The sequence below is a fragment of the Pyrgilauda ruficollis genome, unplaced genomic scaffold (assembly GCF_017590135.1).
Source record: "Pyrgilauda ruficollis isolate IOZ18807 unplaced genomic scaffold, ASM1759013v1 scaffold15, whole genome shotgun sequence".
In the NCBI taxonomy this organism is placed as follows: Eukaryota; Metazoa; Chordata; class Aves; order Passeriformes; family Passeridae; genus Pyrgilauda; species Pyrgilauda ruficollis.
Genome location: NW_024513654.1, coordinates 42077 through 59982, shown reverse-complemented (window position 1 = coordinate 59982; position 17906 = coordinate 42077). Strand labels below are relative to the sequence as shown.

The 17906-nt window shown below is 45.9% G+C and overlaps 1 protein-coding gene across 1 annotated transcript; it reads right to left on the bottom strand.

Moving 5' to 3' along the window:
• Positions 1–2234: 2234 nt before the first annotated feature.
• POU2AF1 (POU class 2 homeobox associating factor 1) lies at positions 2235–14222 on the bottom strand. The gene is made up of 5 exons (XM_041461435.1): positions 14207–14222; positions 5541–5665; positions 4883–4925; positions 4534–4805; positions 2235–2546 (listed from the first exon to the last, which is right to left on the bottom strand). Exons 1-5 carry the CDS (start codon positions 14220–14222, stop codon positions 2235–2237), a joined length of 768 nt encoding a protein of 255 aa, XP_041317369.1.
• Positions 14223–17906: the final 3684 nt, after the last annotated feature.

Sequence of the window (17906 nt, the reverse complement as noted above, 5' to 3'; positions counted from 1 at the left end):
CCCCAACCCCTGGCTTCATTCTGCTCCAGACAGAAATATGTGATGCTTTTCAGGCAGAAGGTGGTGGGCAGTTGTTCTCTCCTCAGGTAGTTTTGTACACCCCTCGCAATCTCAGGAGGTGGAAATACAATTTTCTGGCTAATCTATTTTCAGTCAAGCTCAGCATTAGCTGTGGCTGCACACCCACACATCCCCAGGGGTGCCAGGAGAGGATAAAAGTGATGAAGCTGAACTGCAGGAGCAAGGACTGCTGCAGGAAATGCCTCCAGGCCACAGCTGGATCAAGGAATTCCTTCTTAGTCTGCTTAATGTGTAAAATTAGGACAAAGTCTGACAGCTAATCTCTGATACTAGCCTGTACATATATTATTGAATTAATTGCTAAACCAATGCTTGTGGATAGGAAATAAAACACTCTAGGCATAGTGAAGTTACTGTAGATCTTTATTGAAAAAAAAATTGTCTTTTTTTCTAACCAGAACAACCCAGAAAGAAATGATGAAACAGTTTCATCTTTGTTTTAAGTTCACACACAGAATTTACATACATTGGAGTGAAAGGAATTGAAAAGCAATCAGAGCAACCACAGGCTTGATTCACAACTGCTTTATCCCAGTTTTACCTAGGGAATATCTCTGAATGTCACAAAACTGGAGGAAGCAGTGGTGAATTAAGCTCCTTGGAATTAATTTCTTTGCTGGGTTTTTCTGCAAATATAAGCCACTAATTTCCATGCAAACCTCAACTACTGCTCTTTTCCAACAACTTTATGATCACTTACATGATCTAGTGCTCGTGTCTTCCACGTTTGTCAATATTCAATAAAAATACTCTTGGAAAGTCTTTAAGACTTTCAACCTGGGTTTTCAAACCTCACCCAGGCACGAACTCTAAGGCCAGTTGAAATATTGCCTGGGTGGCAGCTGGACTCCAGGTAATAAAGAGTACAAGAAGTTATTTTGCAGTTAGTCTCTTGCAAATAATAAAACCATCTAACAATCCTGGGCTTTAGAAAGCAGAAAAACCCAGAGAAATTGTGTTCACCAGCCAAGAGCCTCTTGTTTGTCAAGAAATCAATAAGCAGGGTTCGAAGGGGATGTATCTCCTGAAATATATCAATATATTTGCCTGTGCTGTGGCACTCCTGAGCCTCAACCAAAATATTTACACTCGCATCAGAGGGAAAAGTGAAGCTCCTCATTCTCCAGGAAAGGAAATCAGAAAGCCATAAAGGAATCGTGTGCACCTCTGGGCCTGGGGAGCTTTCCAAGGAGAGGTCACTAAAGTTCCCTGGCTCAGCACATCACACTCAAACGCTACAGGAAAGAGAAAATACTGCCAGGTAACAGTAATGCCATGGAGTCCTTGCTGGGCTGCAGTCCAGCTTCTGGAAAATCCCTGTTTTCTCAATGATCTCCTGATCTAGGGCCATGAATTGCATTCCTGACAGACAAAACTCCCAGAGATTTCCGTGGGACGGGGTCAGTCACTGGCAGCATTACCAGCCAGCCACTAAATCAGCCCCACATCTCAAATCTGGATATTTCAGAGCTCCAAACCCCTCTGCAGCTGAAAGAACACGACCCCAACCCTCTGCTCCACACCTGCAGGGGCAGACAAGGGCAAACCTTCCAGGTACACCTTGGTGTCAATTCCAAACAGGGATCTCTGACTGCTCTGGTGTTTAGTTCAGCTTTATTTTCACACTACTGCATCTACCTGCACCAGCAGAACGAAGCTACGCTTTATGTTTTCCTGATTTCCAAAGGAATAGTAAAATTTAGGAGACAAAAGTGTCAATTTAGCCCCCACAATGTTTTCTAGTGGCCTAAATCTGGTAAGAGTTCCTCCCTGGACAGCTCAAAGACACACAGACAATGCATTTACACAAAAGCAACCCTATTGAACCGGGTTTGGCAATATTTAGAAACAATTGTACCCTCACCAAATGCTACAGCTGGCTGTGGCTACACTGGAATCTGTCGTTTTGAGGTCATGAGGGTGAAAATCACCTTGTGCTGGTGCTGAGCACAAGCGTGCAGCATCCAAACCTGCCCGGGAGAGGCAGCAGGAGCTGGAACAGCAGAGGAATCTTGTGCTGGGCGCCAGGACAAAGCAAATTTCCCTCACCGCACAAATCACGGCGCGCTAAAATTCCCACCCCAACCCCGCCTGCTTCTCCAAAACCCACGGAGCTGCCGGGTGGAGCACTGAGCAGCTGAGGATGTGCCAACCTAAAGCCCTTCGACAGAGAGAGCGTGGCTCAACACGTACGTATCATTGTCTTCATCTTCCAGCAGCAGCCTCTCGATGGGCAGGGCGCCGATGGCTCGCCGGGCATCCTCCAGCTCCTGCGGGGCTGGCTCGGGCATGGAGATGGGCACGGGCACCAGCTGGGGCCCGGGGAAGGAGGAGGAGGCTGCAGGGTACTGCAGGGTGGAGGCTGGCAGGGCAGACAGGGGCTGTGCCCACGGGAAGTAGGTCAGGGGCGGCTGCTGCTCCGTCACCTCCAGCGGTGGCACCACGGCCGGCGTGCTGCTGCGGGGCTGGGGAAGGGCACAGAGAGACAGCAAAGTGAGACAAGCGGCCTGGTGTTGAGGCACAATGGAGATTTTCCTTTTTGGTTGAGGTGAAATGTGCATCTTTGGGTAAAGCTTTGAGTAGCTTGCAAAATATAGCTGTTTGGTCTGACTGCCTGTTCTTGCAGAAATGTATGCTTGGAGAAACTGCTTCAGCAGAAGGACAAGAGATAAGGGGGGCAGACAGAGAGAGCAGGGAGAAATGACCCAGGAGTTCTTTCTGATAAGGAAAAAATCAGCGGCAAATGTCACCAAAATCAGTAGAATGAATATGTATGGATCTATTGTGAAATTGCATGTATATGTATTTGAGACGGAGATAAAAAAGGATCTGGAGTTCCCAGAGGCACACATGTCATTCTAAGGGGAATGATTCCCACATGTGTCCAGCGCTGTAATAAACACCCCAGCTTCACAACTTTCACAAAAGTTGTGGAGTTTGTTTGCTTCCACAAATCAGTATTCACATATTTCTCTGAACAGAGAGAGACATAATTCGTTTGTTTGCTTCCACAAATCAGTATTCACATATTTCTCTGAACAGAGAGAGACATAATTCGTTTGTTACATATTTCTCTGAACAGAGAGAGACATAATTCCCTCTCCCAGGATTTCTCCTGGGGAAGGCAGTGAGGAAGCTCAGAGAAAGAAGAGAAAACAATTCTTATCTCTACTTGCTCCTCCCGTTGTTTGGCACACGTGGAATGTGTTATGGAGATTGGTCACCAAAAGGGATTTGTTAATTGGACTCTGGTTGGTTTGGATTGATTGACCAATTAGGTCAAAGCTGTGTCGTGACTGTCTGAAAGGGTCACGGGTTTTTCTTTAGTATAGTTTTAGTATAGTATAGTATTAGTATGGTATTAGTATGGTATTAGTATAGTATAGCTTAATAAAGCAATTGTTCAGCCTTCTGAAATCATTGGAGTCACTACACGTTATTCCCACATTGGGGTCATTCAGGAGACAATTAAATGCTGGGGCAGGGGGAGGATGCAGCACAGGATGGGGATGCTCATCCCACTTCTGACATGCCCCATCCTTCCCCTCCAGGTGCTGATGGTGACACTTTTCCTGTGCCCAAGTCACGCCCGCCTCAGGCTCCCTCCAGCTTTCTGTCCCCATCCCTGTGAGCCTGTCACAGCCTGTGCTGGCAGCTGCCCTCTGCACAGCCCCAACTTTGCTGCCACCGAGGCTGAAGGTCCCTCGTGTGGCCTCTGGAACAGCCCAGGCAGAGCCACATCCCCAAGCCAGCCCACGGCCCAGCACCAGGGGCCAGCAGGACACAGAAATGGCCTTGGGGGTTGGCTGTGTCTGCCTGAGCAGCCAAACTGCGCCAGGGGAAGGAAAACCAGCTCCTGAGGTCCACTGGAACAGAGCTCCCTGTTCCCCTCTAAAGGGAATCACATCATCTTGTGTCAGCCAAGCAGATTTGGTCTGGCCTGAAGCCAAATATTTTGCTATCTTTATGCATTTTCACCTTGCTGCTTTATCCTTTAAATTTATTGCCAAGTCATCCTTGCTGCCTCACCTGATCAATATGTTTCCTGGAACCCCACTGACATTTTTTTTAAATTTTAAACTTGGAAATAAAGAGTGAAAATCCCTGCTCAGTCTGGACGAGTGAAGACAGCTGGGGAAAAGGTTGTGAATGTTGCCTGATTCCAGTACAACCACAACTTTTTGCCCTGCTCAAACCATATTTGTCCTGGGAACTGCATTTGAATTTTGCCTGATTCCAGTACAACCACAGCAGAGGAATCTGCTGTGGTTGTACTGGAATCAACCACAACTTTTTGCCCTGCTCAAACCATATTTGTCCTGGGAACTGCATGGCACGGATGCAAAGACACGCAACATTACAATAATTAAATAAATTTGCCTAACTCCTCCCCGCAGCTCTTGCTAGAAGGTGGGAATTAACATCATTTCCAGCTTGGTGCTTTTGACTTACTGCAAAATTGGTGATGAGAGGCTGGGAAGTGTAAGTGAGGACTGAGGAGGGTCCCACCAGGGTGTAGCTGGGACACACGGGCTGGACGTACATATCTGCTGTGTAGGGACAGCTGCCAGCCTCGTGGGACACGTAGTCAGGGTAGGGGCTCCACTGAGCCAGGGGCTGCAGGGGGGTGCCAGGGGGCTGGGGGATCCATCCAGAGGCCAGAGCTCCTTCCTCTGGGCCGGGCAGAGCAGGGGCAGCAGCGTCCATGTCAATGCAAGGCTGGCCTGGAAAATAGGACAGGATTAAAGCCCAGCTCAGCACAGTCTTCCCTGGAGGGTCCCGGAGGGTCAGGGATATTTACCCATGGGTGAGTAGGAAGGGACTGGCTGATGGGGCAGAACAACCTGGAAGAGAGAAGGAAAAATAAAAAATCAGAGGTGAAGCCCATCAGCATTAAATTCAATCCCTTAGAGAAGCACAGAGCACAGCAGGGTCTGAACTCCCCCACCCCACAAAGGGCCAGAAGAGCTGGACCTGACAGCCAGGACACACCACCCCAAACACCCACAATGTCCCCTCAGCCCAAGGGGACCTTAAAGTGTGTTTAAATCCCTTGTATAGAGAGAATTCTCCTCCAGAGAGGAGCCAGCCAAGCTGCTGCCTGCTGGGAGGGCAGATTCAGGCTGAAAAGAAGCAGCAAAGAGCCAGGGATGCTCGGGGTGGTCACTCTCAGACTCCTGAACAAGCTGCCTCCCTCCAAGGCACTTTCAGTCCCGAGCAATCAGCTCCTGCCAAGTGCAAAGCACTTCCCCTTTCCATTAAGGGGTGGAAAGTGCTCAGCTCACTAAAAGCACCCCAGCTAAGGAGAATTAATGGCACTGCCAGGTAACACCAGGCTGCAGGGCCTTTGAAATGCTTTGGAGATGCAAAGATTTTCTTCCATTGGCACAGGAGCGCTGAGGCTGGGCAAGCTCTGAGCTCCTGAGGGAGAACTTTCCTCCTGTTTGCTTTTCCCCTACCGTTGTAGCTGCAGTTGCACTGGAATTCTGGATATTCCCCCTTTTCCTCTTCAGCAGCTCCTTCACGGGCTCCTTCACTCGGACACCTTGGTAGGGGCGAGGCTGGGGCTGCTCTGGGGCAGAAGCTGAGGGGAAAAGAAGAAATTAAAAATTTATGTAACATTTATTTTCCTCTCAGGGACTCCAAATCCCCACAGCAGCCTGGTGGCTGGAGCAGGAACACATTTATTTCATTCTTCCTTTCCTTTGTGTCCCTCAGTGCCACTGACCTGCAGAGCAGCTTCACACACTCCCAAAAGGAAAATCAGACCAAATATACCCAAAAGGTGACACACCAGAATTGTTGGCCAGGCAGGGACATAAAAAAGCAGAGATTAGATATTTAAGATAAATATATTCACTGTTTAGGTAGAAGGTATAAAAACAACCCAAATCAGGAAAACATCCTCACTTGAAAAAACGTTTAAACACCATTAGTTGAACTTAAATATCTCATTTTGAGATCAGGCAGGTGCTGAAGTCCCAACCTAGACCAGAGTATTTCAGTTCTGAAGAAATTTTTCTCATAGCCTGGCCAGGAGGTTGATAAACAGGAGACAACACATCACAGATCTCACACCCAAAAACCTCCCAGCTCCCACCCACAAATTCTGCTCCATTTTGAAGAATTAAGTTTGCAGGCAGCTCCAAAAGCCTCTCCCAAAGCCATGTGAGCAGAGCAAGCAGGGGAAGCACGTTTCTGCCAGAGCCAGAATTAACAACTCATATTTTACTGGAGTGTTTAAGGGGATTGATAGCAGAAGGAAACCAGGGGATATCAAAGGCTGGCGTTTGCAAAGGCACCGATAGCAGATGCCTGCCCCTTCTACTGCACTTTGATGTGCAAATACAGAAATTGATAAGTTTTCCATTTTTAACGATTGGGGCTGGCCTTTGGTTTTGAGGTACAGGTGGCTGTCCAGCTCCAATCTGGATTTTAAACTATTATTCCACCCCCGGAGCATTTATTTGGATTCACATCCTACAAGAATGAATAACTTCACCTCAGATATCTCTCCCAGCCACATTTAATTCTGGGCACACTGAGATGTTTCTGTTGAACCTTCCTGGGAGGAGAAAAATGGAGCTCTAAATACAGAGATCATAAATCCACCACAAAAATTACTTAACGGAATAAATGTTTCTGCTCTGATTTCTTTTCAAAAATACTTTTTTCCCTTCATCTTGGCTCTTCTGTTAACTCATTATACATAATGTAATTATGAAAACTTGATTGGCCATGATAAATCCTTTTAGGAGCAGACAGAACTCCTTTTGTGCACTGAACTGTTGCCTTTGTTATGCACATTAAGGAAATATTTTACTTTTAGTCAGTAGCTGAAGCAAAGATGATTTCCCAGCCTTTGCCTGATCTACCTTTGCTTTCTGTGGACATCCTTTGTGGCTCTTTAAATCAGGTTTCTTGCATTCCAGTGAATCCTTTGGTTTTCAAAATGAAATTTTAAAAGAGAATAAAGGTTCTTTAAGCTCCATACAAATATGCACAAGGGTTTTTAATACAATTCACCTTTTGCTTTTTCAATTTAATTGGTATTCATTTATGTGAGTGCAAATAATAAAGAGTTCTGGTGTTCTTGGTGCTGCGTGAGAACATCAGCTCCACAAATGTGAGCTCTGCCAGAGCTGCTGGAGTGGCAGAAATGAACATTTTGGGGAGTTTCTCATCCCCAACTCATAAAGGGCCTCCCTGCAGAATTAGGGTGGGGAAGGATGGTGGTTTCTGGCTCCAGGTTTGGGGGATGGGAAAGAAGAAATTTACTGTAAAAGCTGACAAATATACCTATTCAGAGTTTCCGGTGTAAGTAAGCAGAGCAACCAAAAAAGAAAAAAAAATATAAAGAGAAAAAAAAATTTTAAAAACCAAAGTCTGCAGATCATATTTCGGTTCCCCCAAGCTGACCTCCAGAAATAAAAATAATGTGAGCACAGCTGCTTTTCCACTGCTCAGGGGCCTGTGGGTCTGAGCATCACAGACAGACCACAGCAAAATGGCTTTGGGGCTTCGGGGTGCAATTCCTCATCGAGCTAAAGACATATGGCCGTTTACAAATATCAGCATTTGGAGGAATAATGATACAAATATCAGCATTCGGAGACAATTAAAATAGCTTTGTAAAGGAAGAACCTGGATTTAGTCATCCTTATATAAAGGTTTTAACAAACTACGGAGCTGTCTTGGAACAAAATTCCATTTTATTTTCATTTCAGTCACGAGATCCCAAGTTCCATTTAATATACATAAAGGTTTTAACAAACTATGAAGCTGTCTTGGACCAGGATTCCATTTTATTTTAATTTTAGTCATGAGAGCCCAAGTTCCATTCAATAAAATGGATCTAAAGGAGATAAAGGAATAGCAGCAGTGTCCTGGCTTGTCTCCTGCCATTCCAGGCCCACAGAACACCCACATGCTGCAGGCACATTTTGATTTGCACCTGCTCTGTGAAGCTGGGGCAGTTTGAGACATCTCCAGTGGAGGAAGAAGAGAAGGAATCCAAATCCAACCACTTTGCAATGGTTACCACATCTCACTTGGGCCCATTTCAGAGCTTTGGCCAGGCTGCCTCCCCAGCCCTGGCGTGTGCTCAGCCCCAGGCTCCCTCCATCAATGTTATCACCTGATGTATTTGCTAAAAGTCCACAAAAGCCTTGAAGAATTGTGAGCAACTTTTAAAAGCTGCTGCTGAACACCAGAGCTGCTGGAAAGGCACCAAATGGCTCAAAACATCAAGTGACAGCAGCAGGGAGATGGTGGACCCCAGACCACGCTGCAGCTCAGCCTGGAAGCATCCAAACTGCCCAAAAAAGTTCCAGGGATCTGCCACCCTCATTTTATGCAGATACAGACTGCATAAATACCTCAAAAATATTGATCTGTATCACCGAAGGGGTACTGGGGACAGACAAAGGTCATAGAGAGGCTCCATCAGCAGAAGGCATGAAAAGCACTTTATTTAGAAATCTACAGTTCTTATAGAAATGATGGTGGACTTAAGACCTGGTTGCCCTTTAGGAATCTTCTCTCACCTGTTGGTGAACTATGAATGGCACACTCTGGAGAACCATATCTATAAAGAACAGTTACAGAATAAGGGATAATAATTGTTTGAATTCTTTCTCTGAGCTTTCTCACTTCAGCTTCCCAGGAAAATCCTGGAGAACTGTTTCTGTTCAGAGGATATGTGATTACCACAGATCTGAGCCAAAGGCCAGGCAGGGAAATCACGCCAAGACATCACCAAAAATTCAAGCTCTGTCCTCCCCTACATTTTGGTTTGACCACGGCAGAAACGGGAGGCAGAGCGGGGCAGAGCAGCTGCGGGAAGGGTGCGGGCAGCGAAGCGCGGCGGGTTCCAGATCACTGAGCTTCCCCCTCTCGCACTCACACACACACAGAGGAGCTGCAGCTCGCTCTCAGCCCCCCAGCCCAGGCACAGCAGCTTCCCAGCAGGCAGATTTCACTCTGGAACACCCCGCTGGTCCTGCCCCAGCCCTGCCCGCAGCAGCGTCCCGCTCTATCGGCGCTGTGACGCCCGACGGATGCAGGAGGAATGATGTGCAAACTCCGTGATATCAGAAGGCTAATTAATGACTTTATCACACTATATTATACTACAGCTATATTACACTAACAAGAACTATCAGTCACTAACGCACTAGCAAACCCGTGACTCCTGCCCAAGAGTCCTGGCACACACACACACACACGTGGATCCAATTGGTCCATGAATCCAAAACCATCACCAAACCCAACCAAGAAATCACCTCGGGTAAACAATCTCCAGAGCACTCCACATTGGCACAAACACAGCAGCGGCAAAGGAGAGAAGAATTGCTTTGATCATTCTTTTCTCTGCTTCTCTCACAGCCTTTCTCAGGAGAACCCTAAGAAAGCTAAATTTCTGTTCATGTGAACACCACACCACTGCTCCCTCTCACAGATTTCTGTGCTCACAGCCACGTAATAAAATTATCAATTGATCAGTGTTAACACTGCAAATAGTTTTCCCTTTTTTTTTTACCTCCTTTCACTCTCCAGTGTAATAAATAATTGAAAAGAAGCACAATAGTTTCTCTTGTTTGCAGTAACACCGAAAAGCAATCGCTGACTGCAAATAACAAGAAAAATTTAGATTTCAATTAGCAAAGCCCTGAGTTAATGGCTTGGATATTGGAGACCAAATCACATTTTTATCAGACACAGTGAACTTTGGCTAATAAAAAGAAGAAAGAGGCTTCGTTTCATAGGCTTGTATGCTTTAGAGTCAAATCAAAACCTTTTTACATCCATGCCCATGGCAAGGGACTCAACATTGGTCATGATCCTGGCTAATTGCAGAGTTTCCCTCAAAAGACCCAGGGTGAACTTTACCTCTGCTTTGTGGCCAGTCCAGGGCAGGGGAGTAAAGAAAATGCATTTAATTGCCCAAAAATCCCAGATAGTGACATGACAGGGAGTCACTCAGAAATCTTCATTTCCATCCCAGTCCCTCAGGTTATATCCTGCTTTTAATTAATATTTTAATTGATCTAACTAACAGTTAAAGGTGAAACACTGACACGACCCACCTGTAACTCCAGCCCCCGAAACAAAAATCCAGTTATTTCTGCCAGGATCCATCTGAACCAGTTGTGTTGGTGTCCACAGGCTGGTGAGCACCAGGTCCCTGACACCTGACCCAAATTCATTAATACCCACCTGACTGATAATTCTCTGGCTGGTCCTGAGAGTGAATAACCTCATCAGTGCCAAGTAAATCATGAAACAATTCAGAAAATGTTTGTCTGAGTTCCATTTGGCCATTCCTTGCTTCATTGTCTTTCCAGTCCCAAAGGATACATCCCAAAGCCCCAGGTTTGCACATCCATTTGAAGGGCTGGACATGCAGCTTCTTGTGCATTTGACACAACCCAAATTTCCCGTGAAGTTACAGAGAGCACAAGGAAAATTGGGCTAGAGAGGATTAATACAATTTACTTTTTCAATTTAATTGGAATTAATTTATTTGAGTGGAAATACTAAAGAGTTCTGGTGCTGCGTGAAAACATCAACTCCACAAACATGAGCTCTGCCAGAGCTGCTGGAGTGGCAGAAATGAACATTTTGGGGAGTTTCTCATCCCCAACTCATCATTTATCCTGTTCAACTCACTGTGGGTGGGGAATTCAGTGAAGATTTTTGCCAATGCAAAGCACCCACCAAACATCAGGGCAGAGAATCTGCTTTAAAACCAGCCCAGCTCGGAGCAGGGGCAAAAAGGGCTGAGTGATGGTTGATTGCTCAGCACGAGGAAATGAACTCAGGAGGGTCCTGGGCGTAATTCAGCAGCCTCAATATTTCACCTCTCAGAATCCTGTTTGGCCAGATCTCCTACACTGCATCATAGCCACCAAAGTCAGTGAAATATCCATTTGACAGAAGAATATTTTAGATTTATGCCCAATATCTTCATTTTCAGGTGTTGGAAGATTTTGCAGGAATCAAAGTAGCCCTAGATTCAGGCAAATCTGTGTGCCCCATGATGTTCTTGAGGAATGCTTTGGATAACTGTCCTTTAAAACAATTTGCTTCACACCTAAAAGGATCTAAATGAGTGGAGAGCACTGTGTAGAGCCTGCATTTTGCTCCCACACAAGGAAGGTATTGCAGATGAGCAAATACAGAGTGGATTTTAGATTTTTCCACTTGGATAGAAACCAAAATCAAGGGGAGACACAAAATGCTGGCTGATCCCTGCTGCTCTGATTATTCTTATTAAAAAAACTAAAAACTTTCAAGTGCCAAATGAGAGTTGGATGCCTTGGCCTTGTAGTGGTGAGGGACACTAAAAATTCTCTGTTTCAGAAGAAGAGGAGCCCTGGTGCAAAGGGGAAGCTGAGATAGACAGAAAGTGTCTTTAACCTTAAGTCTCACCCTAATTCCTCCCAGCCCATAATACTCTTTCCATTTTAGTAATGCAAGCTTTCCATTTAATTGCTGCTGTGGTCATTCGTAGAGTTTGACACCTGCTTTGCAAAGCATGGATGGGCTCAACTTTCGTGCTATCCCTCTTTCCTGGTGGGGTTTTACCAAAATTAGCACTCACAAGGTGCAGAATGCTGCAGTTTCACCTCTCAGTCTCATTAGCTGATACTTTCAGGGTGGCTCTGTGCAGCCCCACATCTGTTGTGGGCAGGAAAGGATTTTTTATTCACTTTAAAGGCATTTGGGAAGGGATTTTGCAGAGGTGTGAATTCACATCTCTCCGTGGTAAAGGGAATCTGAGCAGCTCAATCTCTGCCAGTGACTGCAACAGGAAAAAAAAAAAAAATTGGACACAGGCAAAACCAGCACCTAAATAGGAGATTCCTGCAGAATTAGAATTAATTAGGCTGGAAAAGACCTTTGAGATCATCAAGCCCAAGCTGCTTCCACGCTTTGCAGAACACAAACCATTTGTATGGACGGAACATCCGGGTTGCTTTCAAAAATTCGCTACGGAGGTCACCACAAAAGCAAACCAAGAGGAAAAATCTGGTGCTGCCCATGAATTCCCCATCCCTGAGGGGCTGCTGGGGCTGCTCCTGTTCAGCAGAATCCTGGGGAGCCCCGACCAGTCACTTCTCCTGGGCCGTGGGAGGGGAGGCTTTCGGGCTGAGCCACGCTCGGTGCTGTGAGCGGAAGCCCAGGGCCCCAGTCCTGCAGGGGAGTCACTGTGCCGTGACCTGGGGAACATTCCCAGCCTGCAGGGCCAGCCTGGCCAGCCTCCCTGCCCAGAAAAGTGGCCCAGCTTGCCTCGTGGTCCTGCAGAAATGTCCCCTGAAGGAGCACAAAGCGCCCTGAGAATGCGCTCAGGTGAGGTCACCTGCTGCTTCAGGGAGTTCTTGTGTCACTTCTGGGTTTTCAGAGATTCACGGAATGTTCAGAGCTGGGAAGGACCCTCCAGGATCACCCACTCTGAAGTGAGTGGCCCATACAGGGATTGAACCCAAAGTCTTGGTGCTGGCAGCCCCAGGTGAGTCAAACCTCAGGGTTTCAGTTTGGAAAGTTCCCAGGTCACCTGAGCTGCCTCTGCATCGAGTTCTGCTCCAGAGCAAGGTGGGGACATCCGTGGGGTCACAGCTGGCCTGGAGCAGGGGGTGCAGAAACGTGAGCTCCCGGCTGGTGACACTGACAGGGAGCAGAGGGGACACCAAAGGGGACAGGCAGAGCTGCTGGGAGCTGCAGCTTCCCCTGAAACCTGCGGGGTCTGGCACCTGGGTACCTGCCCCGAGCTCAGCAGGGCTCTCCCCTCCTGCCTCCTTCAAAGCCAGCACGTGCAGTGCCTTGCAAAAGCAGCAGCATTAACCAGATTTCCAGCAGTTCCCTGCTGGAAAAGGGAATTCTGACAAAACTACAAAAGGAGGGAGATACAAGCATGAGCAAGCTCAGGGGACACTGGCCAGGAGTTGTCTACAAATTATCATCAGGGAATGACGGACAAAATTTGACTTGTAATTCCTGCAAGTGTCAAAGGAAAAAAGCAAAATAAAAACAGCATTTCCCAGTTAGGAACAACAGTTCCCAATTTCCTCCTACCCAAAGCATTGCTGTTAGCATTGCTTTGTCACTGCAGGAATAAAAAAAAACAACCCAAAAAAACCCCAAACATTCAGGGACTTCTGAGATGGAAGATTAGAACCAGGATTTGGATGTAATCATCTTGCAGTTTTTCCCACGTCTTCTCCTGAAAACTGCTCAAGGTGAAGGGGGAAATACAAACCAAACTTCCCAAATACACATTTGAGCTTCCAAAATATTCAGCTGAAAAGAAAGAAGTCAGGGAAACAAAAACCCAGAGGAAACAGATTTCAAAGCTCACAAAGGCACATGGTTGGTTTACTACACGCAGCAGAACAACCTACAAGCTGAGATAAAACATGAGTAATGTCAGATAAGCCGCTGGCAAGGGTTTAAGAAATTAATTTTTCCACTCAGGTGTGTTGTACCATTCTGTGTTAATGGAACAGCAGGGTGAGAGGCAAAGGGTGGCAGCACGGGTGCCAAAATGAGCATCCCCTACTGATGACAAGCGAGATGTGGTGGTGATAAGAGTGAGAATGAAAACCTTGCAAGAAGCAAACACCTACCTGGAGCAGGATCAGTAAACTACTCCAGCAAAGGTGGGCCCAGAGGAGTGAAATTATCTTGAAAACAAGAAAACTGATTTCCTGTAAAGTCATAACTGTATTGCCCTCAACTGCTTTGTTCCTTATCTTTTTTTAATTAGCTGAAAGAAGTACATATCAAAAAAAAAAAAAAAAAGGCACAGAAATAAGATTTCTCACAGGTTTCACTTTTCAAAAGGAAAATTTTCTGCTACGTAACCACCGTAACCTTTGATATAATACCTGCATCCTGTTATTGTTTTTATGAATCATAGTCTTCCACTTGATTCATAGTGATGAAAGAAGCCAACAAAGCAGCCCTAGCTCATATCCCTGCTGGAAAATGAGCATCACACCTCAGCCCTGGCCTCTCTCCAGCCATTCCTGAGCATCCCCTCCCCTGCCACTCTCTGCTGATTTATCCCTCACCTCCCTCAGCTGCCACCAGAGGTAGGAGAAGCAAACCAGAGCTCACTTACGTTTTTGCCAGTGCATTCTGTGGTGGGATGGAGCTTTTCCCCCCTTCCTGGCTGAGGATTACTCTGCTCCGTGCGTGTGTGTGCGTGGCTCCTGGGTGGGGATGTGACAAGTGAGGGTCAGGATGTTTCTTTCAGCTTTTTAAAAGCGCCGTGTTCCCGCTGAGCCCGGTGACATCATCACCCCTCCAACCACAGCCACTTCTACATTTTCCCTTTGCTCTCTGCTGCTTCTTCTTCTTCTTCTCCTCCTTCCCCACGCTCAGCAGCTCCTCTGAGGAGATGTTCTGCACAAAAAAGGTGTCACCAAGCTGGGTTTGAACAGCCCAAGGTGGAACCTGCCTCTCCTGGGATTTTCACCACAAATTTGCAAAATCAGGGCAAAAGGTTGGGCAGCAGCAAAGGGTCTTTCAGGAAGATTTTGTGGCACTAAGGATGACTTTTTTTTCTCACCTTCTGCTGCTCTGGATGGCACAAACTCTTGTCTTCACACAGCCAAAGCAGCCCCCCGGCCATGCCAGCCTGGCCCTTTAAATGTTCCACCCTTCTAAAACCCAGAATTGGAGTGTTTGCTGCTGCCTTATGAGAATCTCAACTCCCCGGGGCCACTAAATTTGAACTTGTGAGGAAACACCTGTAAACACTTCAAGCCCCATTAAGCCAGGGCGTCCTTCATTTAAAAAAGAAACTCCTTTTTTTTTTTTTTTTTTTTTCTGTTTTGTTTTTATCAAAATACAACACTTCCTACCCAGGGAGGAGCAGCCCTTCCAAAAGAGCTGGAGGAAGGCCACGGGAGCCTGGAGAACTTCTTGGCATTAATGACAGCACCATTACCATCCACACCATGAACAAAACCCTCTTCCCTCTAAAAATCAGACCCCTGGGATCAATTTTCAATTAACACTGACTTAGGAGCTTCATTCCCAGAGAAATATTTGTTGCAGTGAGGTCAGGATTTTGTCATTCCCATGTCGCTGTTCAGTTCTTAGTCATTGAATTGCCCCAAAAATTTTCTCTCCCAATTTTTTTCTTCCCATAAAAAAAGAACAAGGCAGGGTCTGGTGGGGTTTTTGGCCAGGATTCTATCTAAAGGAATTTTATGCTTTCAGGTGTTTCAGGCAGCTCTTGGGAACAGATCCATTCTGTGAACCATCCCACGACACACCAAACTGCATTTAGTGGGGAAACACAGATTAATCAGGTGAACACTTCATTGTACTCGCTCTACTTCAAAGCCTTGTCCAAAACCCAAAAGAGAAGCAAACCCCAGAGCAAGTGGAGTGGAAAGAATTAAGGGATGTGCACGTCTGCCCTCCAAACCAGCCCCGAGCTCCTCTGCTCTCAGGCACCAGGGCATTGTTCAGCCACGTTTTGCATATCTGAATTAGTGCTGAGTACCAGCCCCACGCTGGGACATCCTCCCTGCTGCTGAAGTGCTTAGTAACAGCTGATACTGCAAAACCAGACAGCTAGGCTGGGCCTGAGCTCCCAGCGAAGCCAAAAGCGTTGAGGTTGGTTTCTCTGGAATTTCAGCCACTCCAGGGCACAAAGGAGCCGTGGGCTCTCCTATCTGTGAGATATCCCTGTTGTGTTTCTCCCCAGCCTAATGAAACTCCGTTTCAGAGAGCCCCTGCACGTGTAGAATTGAGATAATGCAGCAGCACAATCTCTTCCTGACAAATCCAAGCTGAAAGCCAGGGCCCTGAAGGGAGCCTGAAGGACAGGGCAATGCCAGGGAGCACTGGGGAAACTTCTGGAGTTTGGCTGGAGCCAAATTTAGGAGGGTTTGAAGTGTTCTCTGCTGAAGTTTTTTTTGTGGAAACCCCTGGATTCTGACAGCACAGAGCTACTGGGACAGAGCAAAGCCCAGGATGGAAAGCTGACCACAGCTGCAAGAATATCTTTGTCCCCATTTCCTTTTGCTTTTTGTGTTCCTTAGCAGTACAAATTTTCAGTGAAATCCTTTGTGCTTGGCTGTCTGGCTTGTTGGAGGGGCTGTGTGGGGAGAAGAATCTCCTTGGCAATGTTTGTCAGTCCTGAGCTTTCTGTTCCTGGAATATTCACTGCTGGGCAGCACACTGAAATCATCAATTAGCAGGATCCAAACAGAATTGCTCATTCTCAATTTATTCACGTTTATTGCTTTTGCTATTTACCAGATCACTTTATTTTTCCTCCTAGCTGGCCAGAGCCTGAGTTCAAGGGCTCAGGCAGGACTCTGGGCTGGTTTTTCACCCTGAGAATTCCCTCTGTGCACACCTGGGCTCTGCAGAGCAGCAGCAGCGCAGGCTGAGGTCTGTACACAGCAGCTGAAGGCAGATTGCTTCACAGCCCAAAGTAAATATACAGACTCATAGTAAAAGAATCTATATGTGCTTATCATCCTGCCCTTAACTGTGCTTTAATTGAGCTTAGAAAAGCTGTGGGTAACATTAAATAACTCAGGATTAAACCGGTTTTGAGGTCTTTACATCGATACTTTAAAAATACAGAGCCAGGCAGATAAAGTCTTATTGTAATAAACATCTAAAATGAGGAAGTTGCAGAAAAGGGGCATGTTTTCCTCAGATAAAACTGTTTTGGTGGCTGATAATCATCCATTTCCATATTTTACACATGGTTTCTAGATTAACTTTTGAAGTGCTTAACAAAGAATCGCTCTCCAAAAAGTAATTTCAATTGTACATTAAGATATAAAGCACCACATCACCCCACGCCAAGCAAAGTAAAAATATGAATTTTTCCTCCTTTAATGCATTTTATAAATGCCATTTAGTTAAGCATCATTTATTTATGAGGTGAAAAGGAAGAGACAAAAGTAGAGAGAAAGATCAAAAACATCGTATTTGCCTCTTCCTCCGAAAACTCCGTAATTCATGATTCAGGTTTATAAATGTGAACATGAATGTTTATAAACTATCAACTTTAGGTGTATAAATAACTCCAGAGCCTCAAAACTGTTGCAGACCATCCATCCTTCCCTTTTTTTTAATGGCAAATGCTTTCTCCACCCTCATCCCTCCTGCCGCTGCCTCTCCTCAGCACAGCAGTGCAGATGAAGGGTGGAGTGATGGAGAGAAAACAGATTTTTGGTGATTTTTGCAGCTAAGCTCTCTGCAAAATCTGTGTTTATACTCTGAGCTGATGCTGCTCCTAAGGGGAACTAAAACCAAGAGCTGGCCCTGCTCAGTCTGGTCTGGCCCTGCAAGAATTTTGAGTGACAAACAGAAATATCCCGATGATTTTCTATCAATCCAGACCTGATCTTTAATTCACCTCCTCATGTCTTTGGTGTTGTCTCACCAGCCCAGCTCCAGGGAATCAGTGATTTTCTCCCCAAAGTGGATTAATGCTGTTGACAGAAGTGTTGGGTTTTGTTGTTGTTGTGGGGTGTGGGGTTTATTTTCCTTTGTTTTTAAACAAGTCAATATTAGCATTTCAATCCTCATGAGAGGTAGGAATATATAAGGAGTAGTTTGATATTTCAGAAAGCTTTGTGGTCTGCAAGCACAAACATTTACCTTTGAGAACACAAAACCTAAATTAATAAGTGGATCTTTGGATGGGTTTAGAGGACAACCATGCCTAGAAAAGTTCTCATACTCCTTTCCTAATCAGGAGAGAGAATAGAGGAAATGGAAATCTGAGCCTCACTGAAGGCATCAAAACCTGACATAAGACCGGGAAAGATTTGTTATTTCAG